The 13,320-nt window shown below is 35.9% G+C and overlaps 1 protein-coding gene across 1 annotated transcript in view; it reads left to right on the forward strand.

Moving 5' to 3' along the window:
• Positions 1–13,320, forward strand: part of LOC145984104 (store-operated calcium entry-associated regulatory factor-like) — an 87,669-nt gene that overhangs the window by 59,066 nt on the left and 15,283 nt on the right. The window contains exon 6 of the mRNA XM_083117523.1: positions 997–1,248. Coding sequence (XP_082973649.1) covers positions 997–1,248 — 252 coding nt within the window. The remainder of the gene's footprint in view (positions 1–996; positions 1,249–13,320) is intronic.

Here is a 13,320-nt window from a genome sequence, read left to right on the forward strand (position 1 = left end):
CCCACTTTTTCTCAAGTGTCTGTCTGATGTTAAAAATTTGATCTGTAGTTGATCTGTTAAGTTTAAATATACATTCATAATCACCTATAATTTCATTAGCATATGGGGTTAGTCTTGTTTAAAAAAATGTTAGATATTTTATATGATGTTGAGAGGAGAGAAATTCCATGGTAATTATTGCAGTTCGTTACCTAAGAATAAAAAAAAAGTTTCATAACAAACACTTGAATAATACAAAATTAAGAAAAGAGAAATGTAATGCAAAATACAATGAAAAAGCCAGTGTGAGCTATGAAACAGCATAAAATCTATACACATGTGGTACTTGCATTTCACAGCTAAACCACGTTGACAGTTGGAACACAAGTGCTCGTACTATAGGTGTAAAACCTTTCTGTTTTATTCAGTGCTACACTGCAAGATTTCTCTGAATAAGAATTAAAGTTTAGAATATAAACACACATTTTCACTCTTGTCCATAACAAGCATAAGGGCTATTATATACACAAGTATTTGGCAATTTTGAAAAAAAAAAAGAAACTTCTCACAGCAAAATTTTCATGAACTTAATATTTAATTTTTTTTTCAAGCATTTTGCACACTTTTAATCTACTCCTGGCTCCTGCCCAAGCACATAAAAAAATCACATTAGTTCACCATAATGCAGACCAGATACTGCAGCTCAGGGAAACTTCTCTAAACAGGAGTCAAAATCTAAACTCTTCTTCTTCCTGCCATCATCTAAGTTTGTATGCATTTTGTTATCTGCCACTTTGAAGAGTTTAGGGTAAAAGATCAGGGGGGCAAAATGATCAGAGCTAAATTAGGAATTTTGACATATGCGTAACTAAGTGTAAAAATATGAATTGCTGCATGCATGCTAACAAGCTATTCCAATTCTTTTGCTGTCAATTAATTTTGTATTGTTGTTCTGTGAAGAGCATCATTAGTTAATCATCACTCTTAAGTTTCATTACAAAGGTAATTTATTTTCAGCACAACAAACAGCGATTATCCAGATGAGGGTAGACGACCTGATTATGGATGGTTTGGGTCTGGAGGATCAATGCCAGGAGCCCCTCCTAATCCTGGATTCAGGCAGAACTACTATGATGATGCAAGCTGTTCAGGACCAAGATACAGACGTGGTGGTAGTGGTGATGCTCGTGGTGGAGGAGGACTCGGAGGATTTTGGTCTGGAATGGCTACTGGTGGTATGCTGGGATATATGTTTGGCAACAACAGGAAGTGAGTACTGTTGAAAAAATAACTTGTGTAAATTGTAGCTCAACAACTACCATTTTCAGAAAGTTACTTTAAATCCCCTGAGTGCCAGAAGCTATTTCCAGTTAGGGATGTGATGAAGTCAATTACCGATGTATGGATATCAGCAGAAATTGACATATTGACATCGGTATCAGCATCAGTAAAAATCCGATATTTAAATCGGTACCTAAATCAGTAAACTAATAAGTTTTATATTTTAATTTTCTAAGATTTATTGAAAATTAGGTTATGGAACTTCTTCACTGTGGAGTTTTTGTGATAAGATTATTGCAAACTCTCATTCAGAGGATCAACCTACCTCAAAATCACAATTAAAACAGTACATTGCTGAACCGACTATGCCACGTGACCAGGATCTGCTGTTGTATTGGAAATTAAAAAGATGAGTATCAAAACCTGAAGCAAGTGCTGAGAAAATACTTGGGCATACCTCCTGGATCAGTATTCAGTGAACGAGCTTCATCATATCACTTATTTTGAATATTGTTTTTAATTTAGAATACTGTTTCTGTATAAGTAACCATTATTAATATGTGATGTTGTTTGAGATAATGATAATCGTGTGTATTTCTAGATATTTTCACATTGTCTTAACTGTTAACATTCATGTGATCAGATGGCCACAGGTTCGAATCCCAGGGTTTTCTTTGTGAATGTCCCTTCATCAATTGCATCATCCCATCACTCATCCTCATCTTCATGATTAGTGAAAAGTGGCGGAAAGTAAAATAAACCACATCAATCAGTCAAATCATGTGATCAGAAACAATTGTGAAATGTCATAGGTAGGGATCGGAAGTTGAGGAAAAATCCTTTTTTTTTTCCCTAGTGTCCGAAGACAAGGCCCAACATAATATATGTTCATTTTGGGTCATTGTAGACCAGAAATAGGTGGGTTTTATTTGTCCTTTTTTGCCTTTTCGGCATTTTTTGGCTTATTGGTCCTTTTTTAGCCTTTTTTAGGTCTTAATGGCTTTTCTTTGCAACTTCACCTTCTTTTGACTACGTTTTTATGGCCCATTCTCAATTCGAATCATCATCAGTTCATCACCTCTTAAACATCCTTTCTGTAGTAAAGAAATAAATAAAAAATAATTAAATAAATATATTTGAACCATCCCTGAAATGAGAGAAAGACATTTTTGGACTGAAAGAATGTGCATTTCATTCATATAGTTTTTTCGCACTGTCTGTTCCATGGCACCAGAATTTTTTATTTTTTTATTCATTAAATATGTAATTAAAACTGAAGTTATTAATTAATTTGGATCACATTTATATGTCCTTTTTACCTTTTTTAGGTCCTTTTTTTGATAATTTTAGGTCTTTTTATAGGTCTTTTTTTTTTTGGCAATTTATAGGTCTTCAACTTCCGAGCCCTAGTCATAAGAAGATTATAGTTCATGATGGATGCGGTAAACGTGGTTTTAAATTACTTACGTGAAATTCCACAGATGTTGTACCCTTAGTGAATGAGACATTCAAAATTAATAGCATTTAACCATTAAATTGTGCAATGCACAAATATGAAATTTCAAAATTTCACGTAAGTGAGATTATAGTTGATAAAATAATGTAAAAGAAAGTAATGGGGAGACATATAGACAAATAGTTTGCTCTCTTGCATTTGATGCAAGTGGGTCCAAATTTGATTCGTGTAGGGAACCCTCAAAATTGTTGTGTTAACCTCGCATAATGAGGACAATTATTAACCTTTAGCTGCCTGATGGTCGAAATTTCGACTTCGACCGCCATATGTGAACCTCTTAATGCTGGATGTGGCGGCAATTAACATGCAATTTCTCAAAAATTACACCCGACATTTCAGTTCTGTCTTTTTTTATCTTTAGTATACATAACGAAGGTATGACATACTCGAATTTCAAAACAATACATCCATTGTTACTACTATTAACAAGCGAAGTTTGAAAAAGTCCTTTGTTTCCCTTCGTTTCCCTTTGTTACTGCCATATTATTATGGAATAGATTTCTGAAAATGGCTATAACTTGTAAACTACTGAATCTTTTTGAAGCAAGCAAGAATGAGTAAAAACGCAACATTTTAAGCAATGCCCGACAATGAAGGATTCAGGGGGGGGGTGCAGGGCAAAGGCCTGATTGCCGAAATTTTCCCCAACCACTTGTTAGCACACGGCAGCAATTCACGTGTCATTTCTTGAAAACTATACACTGTATTACAGGTCTGTCTTTTTTGTTCATTATTTTATGTATAAAGCGCCGTTTGAAAAAGCCCTTTGGGATAAATTGAAGATAAAAGGCTATAACTGCTGAACTACTGCATCTTTTTGAACAATTTAAATTCTAAATGTAAGAATGAGTAAAATGCATCATTTTAAGTAACATCCGAAAATTAAAGGTTCAGGGGGAAGCAGGGTGCTTCTTGTTGAGCGGGCAGGCACACGAAAGTGAATTTCCTGAAGAAGGCAGTCACTTCTGATGTTGCCATTCACTATTTTGTGTAGAAATATATGGTCAGCCAGTCTATGTCTCTCTTGAGGAGTTTGGATATTTAACATTTGCAGGAGGATGGACTTTTGCAAGTGTTTTGTGGATGGAATTCGGTGTTGAACAATGGCCAGGAAGAAATTTAGGATGGAATTTAGTCTATCTGAATTTGAGGGGCATGCCATAGACCAGATCGGAGAACAGTATTCAATTTTAGATGACACAAAAGATTTGTAAAAGGTGCTGAGGGCAGTCAAGTTGTTTATTTCCGTGAAACGAGAGAGAAGACCCAGCATACGCATTGAACCCCTTGTGACTAGAGATGTGCTCAGAAAAGGAAAGTTTCTCGTCAAATATGATGCCCAGGTCCTTTTGTGCGGCAACTCTTTGAACACAATTATTTTTTATGAAATATTTAGTATTAAATGTGTTTTTCTTCAAGGAGAAGGTCATGATGGTTCATTTTTGAGGGTTGAGTTTTAAGTTCCATAATTCACACCACTTTATTAGAGAATCTAAATTCTTTTGCAGAAGTGTCATGTCACTGAAATTGGAGATTTTACTAAATATTTTGCAATCGTCAGCGAACAAGAGAAGGTTTTTGCATGAATCGGAAATATATTCTGGAAGATCATCAAGGTACAGGATGAAGAGAAGAGGTCCAAGAACACTGCCTTGAGGTACACCAGAAGATACAGCTTGATAAGAAGAAGACATTCTGGAAACAACAACTTTTTGTTGTCTGTTTTGGAGGTAGTGCTTGAGCAGAGAGAGAAAGTTTCCATGAATATTGAAATGGTGGGATAATTTATGAAGCAGAAAATTGTGGTTTATAGAGTTGGAAGCTTTCGAAAAATCCAGATATATTACATCCAGTTGAGAGTTTTCAGATATAGAGTTGATAGCGTCAGATAATAAAATGCTTAAGTTGGTTAAGCAGGAGCTGCCTGGTAAGAAGTCATGCTGTGCTGTATTTATATATGGAGAGGTAAATTTGTAGAGTCGGTCCTTTATTATTTTTTCACAGGCGATAGAAAGTGGTGAAAAAGGGAAATATGCCTATAAGAAGAAACGGCACACTTGTCTCCAGATTTATATAATGGCACCACGTTAGCATTTTTCCATGAATCTGGAAATGTACCTTCATTGAAGCATCTGTTTAATAAAATAGAGAAGGGAATAGCGAGAGATGAAGCAGCATTTTTTAGGAAAATAGAAGGGATTTCATCAGGACCATTGGCGCGATTTTGAGGCATTGAAGATAGGATGTGTTGCACTTCTTCTGGAGACGTGGAGAGAGACGTTAGAGAGTGACAGCAAACTGGACGGAGATTAGGAAGGGATGAAGTCTGTGAATTTGAGGTTGTATTTATGGAGAAAAAAAGAGTTAAAAAGATTAGCTTTGTCAGGGCCCTCTGCGCATACTGAGTCATGTTTTACTTTCAAAGGTATTCGGGAATTTTGCCTCCTTGAGTTGATTAGTGACCAAAAACGTTTGGGATTTGATTTGATATTGTTCGTGATAGCACCGATGTGTTCCCTGTATTTGGTCTTCTGCAATTGTTTAGAGTGACGTCGTAAGTCAGTGAAAGTTTTCCGTGTGTATTCATTAGGAAAATGTTTCCAGAGATCCCAGGCCTTTTTTTGGTTTCCAAGGGCAAGTAAGAGCTCAGAGTCGAACCAGGAAGGGTATTTGCTTGATTTCGTTTTTTTGAGTGGCACATAATCCTTCATCACTGCATGAATCACATCAGTCAGCATGTCACACGCTTTGTTGACACTTCCACTCTCCAGGATTGTCCAGGGAATGGAATCCAGCGCCGAAGGGATGTCACCCCAGGGTGCTTTGCTCCAAACAAGGTATTGGCGTCGAGGGGTGGGAGGTCGTTGACTCTTCAGGTGGTCCGGGAGCCAGAATACAGCGTCCAGCGATTCGTGGTCCGAAGGGATGAGGTTTCTCGAAGGGGTGATGTGCGCTGAAGGGAGTGATGAGAGAATGTAGTCCAGGTTATTGTCTTTTCGTGTATTGAACATATTGTGCTGTTGAAGTCTGAGGCCATGTATGAAATGATCCATGAAGTACGTGTCGTTCTTGTCTTTTGTAAAGCCATGAAATTGATAGATTGAAATCTCCGAAAAGAATTACGTCGGCAAATACACTGGTTATAATCATTACTACAACATCTAGTTTGAAGTAAATATAGAAATAACAAATAAATATAAGTAATTTTAAACAGTCTTTCTTTTATCTACCCAAACAAGCATTTGTACAATTTTGGATTCAGACTTTCCAGTTGGCTTTAACAACTTCTTTTTTTTTTTTTTTTTTTGCTAAAGCAATTCCAGATGTGATGGTTACCACTGATGTTGCTAGTTTTCAGTATTACTATGTATACTTAGTCGCTTTTTCTCAATTTCCAGATATGGTCCTTCATAGACTTCACAGTATTTTTAGTGCAATTCTCTAGGAGATTGCTAAGATAATGGGTTTTTACAAATACCAGATCTTTTATTGGAATCTCAGGTCTGTTTTCTTGTTGCAAGTTGTACGTGTCATTTCTTGTCTTCCTTGCTTGGAAACCCTTTACAGAAACCATGTATAGCTTATCTTTGCACCGAGAAACTTCATTAGGAGGTAAATTAAAATGATTCAAAATATACGAGTTAAGATCTCGATTTAGTTGTAACTCGGAGGAAGTGAATCCTAGCAGGGTGTGTATACTATCATTTAATAAGCTTACAACTACATCAATATACTTCGGCCAATCTTTGTGGTGGTCTTTACAAAACACATGCATGAGCCTGTTGAGTTCAGAATGACTCCTCTCAACTAAATTAGAACTAGGGTGATATATTGGGGGTGTACGCCAATTTGATGCCTAATCTGGTCAAAGTGTCTACATATTTGTTAGAATGAAACACTGTGGTGTTATCACTGACCAACTTGTGTGGAATGTCAAAATGCCTGACATATCCTTCTAGCAAGGTTTTTACAATGCCGTTGGCCTTACTTGACCTGATTGGATAAGCAAACAGATATTTAGTGTTAGCATCTTGCAAAGTTAAAAGAAACCTTTCTCCTTGTGAGCCTTTAATTAATGGTCCTTGTATATCCAAAAACTAAATAGTTTCACCCTTGTTACAATGTTGTTGGAATATGCCTTTGAACGGATGTGTACTCGGCTTCATCCTCATACATAGTTCACAATCTTTGATATAACTCAGAACATCTTTTCTCATACCAGGCCAAAAGTACAGTGTCCTAACCCTGCAGAGTACTTTTCACAACCAAGATGGCCCATGTTGTCATGATAATTCCTCAGTATTATAGAAACTAAAGATTGAGGTATACATATTTTCCAGAGGTTCTCAAAGTGAAAATCTTTTATAATCAAAATTCCATAATCAAAATTCCATTGCAGACCTTATAAAACTTTTTCCAATTTCTACACCTTTGAGGTAAACTTACATTTACACTTTCACAATTGTTCAAATAATCAATACAGTAATAGGTTGAAATAGCTTATCATTGTACTGCTCTTGCACTATCAACTCTACAGGTATATCTAATACTTCATTTTTAAACCTTATTATTGTTTATGTGCACCAATATCCTTTCTGATTCTGAAAATTGTCTGGACAGTAAGTCCGCTAGACCATTGTCGGATCCTTTGCAGTATTCTACAATGAACTGGTATTTTTGAAGCTGAAGGGACCAATGTAATAAGCGAGGGTTCCAGTTCTTCGAATGGTTCAGCCAAGTAAGACACTTATGATCACATACTAAGGTAAATTCTTTACCCAAAAGATATTGACTACATTTCTCAATACAAAATAGAAGACTTAAACACTCAAGTTCAGTTATGGTGTATTGTTTCTCATAACCTTTCAGTGTACGACTCATATAACTTACTATTCTTTTCTCGCCATCAATTATTTGATACAAGTATCCTCCAATGCCATTCACCCTAAATTAAGACTAAGCATTAACATTTTCTATTTCTTCCATAGTACTAAATCTAGGCTCACTTCTTTGAGGATTGCTTTGAACCTCATCGTGTGGAACAGTGTTTGTACTAGTATTTCTATCCCTACTATCTGTGACAAAAATATTGAGCCCTCGGTTTACGCACTTGTAAAATTGCACTCAGTGCTTCAAGTATCTACTTTTTAATAAGCATTATCTGAAAATTAATGTCAACTTTGTTTTCTTACTATAATGAAAAATTCACTGAAAAGTGTTTTTCTTACAATTTTCATGAACGGGGAACTTAACACCATACAGTTCATAATCGACTGTACATATAATCTTGAGATTTTGTATACTTGAAGTTTGATTATTTTTCATCTCTTGTAGAAAAAATCAAATGCATTTTTTTACTAGATACTTCAAAAATTGACATTTTAGGGAAATGTGCAAACTTGAAATGCATAATTACAAATTCAATGAAATTGCAAAAAAACTGTTGATATAACGCATTTGATCAAATTCCCTCAAATATGGTTCCAGATATTAATTATTCTTTCACCCTCCTAATATGGTAAACGGGTGCATGATGTATGGCGGGGTGCGGCCAATCTCAGACTCCGTGGGCTGCAGGCGACTTTTACAGCATTGCCACATCGCTGCACTTTGCTGCGAGAATCGCGCAAGTGCGTTACGTCGAGCCGATCCAAAATATTGTGGCAGCATAAAATTATGAATTAAATATTTCTCATATTGCAAATGGAGTACTGCTGTACTGCAGGGTTTTTTTTTTTCATTTTTTCTAGCTTTTATCTACATATGAACGTCGTCTCCTTCAATACCCGGTGAAGGTACATAGTGGTTCGGATCCCACTTTAAACTGTAAATAGAGTCTCGATTAGCCTACCTGTACATAAAGTGGACTTAAAGAGAGGAAAAACTCAACTTGGCTTTATATGAACATAATTTTCCCAGTATTATTTTATGTTGCACAATTAAACAGATATATTGAGTGCAACGATGTTCAATGAGGACGATTTGAATGAAGTCGATGAGAGATCCAGTCTTCTCTGTATACAATGTATACAATAATAATGCAGCTGCTGTGTACAGCGATTTCATAAGCAAGGGAAACAGAGTGAGGTTAGTACTAGCAATAGCAACGCATAAAAATTATATTTAAAAAATTGCACATGTGAAGCCTTCACGCCAACTAACATTTTAAAATATATTTCTAGCAACGATGCATGTAAATTGTGTTTATCTCGCAAGATTCACTTAATCATCGTGTCCGAGTAGTGGTGGTGGTTTCAGCATTTAACGTGTTGCTTGCTATACATTCCACCTGAAATATTGCTTCTATATTTTGGTCTGTTTCACAGCTGCAACTCTTGTAATAAACAAGTAGTTGTGGGTTCATTGAGAGACAGAAGGACTAAACACATTAATAAATTTTCAATGAATATAATGAGTGAAAGGTAAAAGTATAAAATACTGTTCATAATGGATTCTGTTGAACTGGATAATTATAATAAAAGTCGTGTATCTTTCTTCTCACCACACCTTGCAAAAACTCGCTCAATAGAATATTGGGTCGATGCAAATTTTTGTTGTTCCCTTTTTCTTTACATACCTTTTCACTGTGCTGACGTAACCCCCAAACACTCCGCTGTGCTCTTGACACCTTGGTTTACGTCGTGAGATGTGCCCATTCGTTTCTCCTGGTCGAAATATCTCTTGGCACTGACTATAATTTTGTTTGCAATACTATGATATTACTGTCTAGTCATTTTCATGCTACAAAAAAATCACTCCACATAACCGCCATTACTCAATACTGTGCGTACAAACAAACTCTCGAACTTGTGAGAGACCGACTGCCTTGATAGAATGCACATAAGAATTATTATGGCTATGTGGGAGTTCAGGCAATATTTCATGGCAGGAACATAAACACAGAAGTGACAAGAAAATTTTGGCATCTCTACAATGCTTTCCTTTGCACAACACATTGTTTCTGCTCATTTGCCATGACAGAGCTGCTTGGATGCTGAGTTTAAAGAGCAAGCAGCAACGCTTGGCAACAAAGCTCACTTGATCTACGTGCGTTCTTAGCAACGATGTGAATTGCACGGGAACCGGTTGCCAAGAAAAACAATTCTCTCTGTTGTTTTCAATTCGTGCAGTGTGCAAGAATGAGATATGGAAATTTGATTTTTATTCCACGGCCATCATTTTGATATGCATTTAATGACCATTGGGCTGACCATTACCGAGATTGCAACATCATAATTAATCATTAATTGTGGCTGTTCCACAGATGATAGTACCATTATATTTGGCTGAGATATTTCCACATAAACAATCTTCAATCACAAAAAAAAACATATTTTGACGACAGTTTTACACGAAGCTACACACAATTGAATTCTACTTTTATAAAAAAAAAACCTCGAAAAAACTACACTTTTATGAACATTTTTGTCTGAATAGAAAACAGACAAAGTTAAAATCACTTTGTCTTGATTTTGCCTAAAAGCGGACACTTGTAGCTTTCCAATGAGCTATATTTGACTTTTTTCCTCCCACCGAGTACAATTTTACAAGCATGCAAACCGAGGGCTCAATATTTTTGTCACAGATAGTAGGCCTACCATTATGTGCATTTATACGGTTATGGTTATTATAATTGTATCTACCTCTAAAGTTACTATTCCTATAGTTATTACCAGAATATGGAAAATGGTTTACTCGCCAAGACCTTTGGCCAGATCTACTGTCATTACTACTATTATTATCAGTGCCATATCTCCTGGAATTACCAGAATTCTTTACATTAGTCTTATGGCTTATATTATTAGGATTTTAGACATTGCTTAATCTAGATTGATTATTTTTTTTTAGTTTCATTAACAATTTGTACTTGATTAATGCCAACCCATACTTTGTACTTGATTAATGCCAACCCATACACCACACATATATTCAGGAGACTTCTAATGGATGTCTTCTGGATATTTGTGCCAGAATTCTGGACATCCATAGGATATCCAGGAATGTCCAGTAGACATCCATGGGACATCCCCTGGATATCTGTATATCCATCCAGGGGACATCCATAGGATATCCAGGAAGGATGTGTTTTGGACATTCTGTGGATTTGTTTTGTATATTCTGGATATGCATTGGGCATTCTGTGGATCATTTTTGGACATGGGTTCACGTGATCGGGACAGTATCTGGATGTTTTTATTTTATTCTGAATAAGAATGTATTCTGGACTAAAATTTACCTAATCTGGACATCATTCTGATACTTTTTGCACATACTTTGGATACGAAAAGAACATTCCTAGACTAGATTTACACATATCGAAAACCTCGGATGCACATATGCTTATAACAAATACTCCACTCTCTCCACCTCTCACTCTCACCCATTCACTCACTCTCACACACACACATGCACTGACGCACACACATTCACACACACATATTTACACATCCGAAAAATGCTTTGTATTCACATGTATATCAGTGATAAGCAGAGCTCATTCTTCACTACCACGGCTAAGCAAGTTAACTTCCTCAATGCAAACTGGTGTCTGGCGTTGTTTTTGAGGCACAAAGAATGCCTCGTGGCAAAGAAAGTTCACCTGGCCTGGCGGGCATGTGTGACTCGCTGAAAAGACAATAGGCCTATGGACGATGCAATTCCTTTGGGAGATATTTTTAAGTTATGATTTAGTACTGCACCACAGAATTTGAGTCCTGACATAATGATATTGAGATGAGATACTGTGAATGACTATTTACATGAATATCAAAACATTTATGTCAAATTTTTAATAACACGTGGACTTAATACCACATATCCCATAAATATCCAAGACAGGAGATCCCCTGGACATCCAAAATGGGAGATTCTCTGGATATCCAGGATGGGATATCTGGATGTCCAGAGCTGGATATCCGTGGGACATCCACAATATCTGATCTGGACATCGTGGATATCCTATGGACGTCCCTTGGAGATTTGTGCTGTGTGGGAACTGGCCTACCATCTGTCCTACTTTCACCTTCAACACTTACATACAAAGCTTCATGGTGAGCAACCAATTCCACAGCAGTACCATGACTAATATTAGGTTGATTTAAGATTGCTTCTCTAACACTATTTTGTAACTGTTGGGCTACTAAATTAGTTTCTGCTGTTCTGGCATGTCTGGCTGAATGGAATTTAGTAAATTAATCTGTGACCAGAAATAATTTAACAGAGTTTGTCTACTTTCTTTGCTGTATCTCTTGCACAAAACATTTGCAAGACATGTTGACTTCCACGATGCAACTTTCAAAGGCATTAAGAAAAAGAACCTTAAAAGAACTATAATCTACAATATGTAGTTCTCGTGAGAGAACCAATTTTTAGCAACACCTTTCAAAAGCATTGCTACATACTTCATGTAATTTTTTCTGGGAACATTTAACGTATCCAAGCGATCCTCAACCTCTTGAAGAAATTGTGACGCCAAATACCATCCTAGTTACAGTAAATTTAGGTAACCTATCTAGATCAGAGTATTTAAGTGTACTAGGTACAAACCTGCTTCTGTAACTACTACTTTTGTGATCAGTTCCACTTTCTGAACTACTATCATGAAATTTATCTCTTGACATACTTTTTGCAACTCTATCTCTCTTATAGCTACTTACAGACTTACATCTTTTAAGCCCCTTTGACTGAACTTTAACTCCAGAGCTAGAAGATTTTACATCTGAATCAGATTCTCCTTTATATAGTGGTCTTTGCTTTTTAAACGTAATATATTAATTTTTTTCAATGGGTAAAGAAGCTTTCTTTCCTTCCCTTTGCAGTTCAAAGAATTTAGAAATATTAGGACTAACTAAGCCTTGTACTCTAGTTTCTAATCCTAAGGACTATTGTACTGGTTCAGCACTTATTCTTAACATGGAGAAATCATTTGCTAAATCTCTTACTTGATACCTAATATTCTCTAACTTATTATATAGAAGAACCTCATATTTGTTAGTAATCTCTGTAAGTTGTTGTAAGCAACCTTTAACAGTAATGTCATTACTAGAGGCATGCATATTTTGTTTTGATGAAAACACGAAATGTGAAATAACACATTGTAATGTTAATTTTTCATGTTTCTGAAAGGTGTGAGGTTCATTTTTCTACCATGTCTTGTCATGAAATGTTGCAAAATAGACTCTTAAACATGAAAATTGCCATTTATATGCAGACACGACACTTTCTGGTCTAAAGTATCTTGTGAGTTAGGCAATTCACGGAAAATTGATTAATTCTGCTGCAAACATTTGAGAAGCAAAAATGTACCCCCTTATACGGGAATAAACTTAATATTCTGGTACTGATTTAATGTGCTATTAGAAGGGATATGTTTATTTTGTGTAATAGTGCAGTTTTTCAATCAAATTTTGGATTATATTCACATTTTTAAAACCAAAATGTCATTTTATATGCTGCTTTTCCACCGCTATAACAGCAAAATTTCATTTTATATGCTGCTTTTTCACTGCTATAACAGCAAAATTTCATTTTATTTATCGCTTTTG

The sequence above is a fragment of the Lepisma saccharinum genome, chromosome 2 (genome assembly GCF_977018435.1).
Source record: "Lepisma saccharinum chromosome 2, izLepSacc3.1, whole genome shotgun sequence".
Taxonomy (NCBI): domain Eukaryota; kingdom Metazoa; phylum Arthropoda; class Insecta; order Zygentoma; family Lepismatidae; genus Lepisma; species Lepisma saccharinum.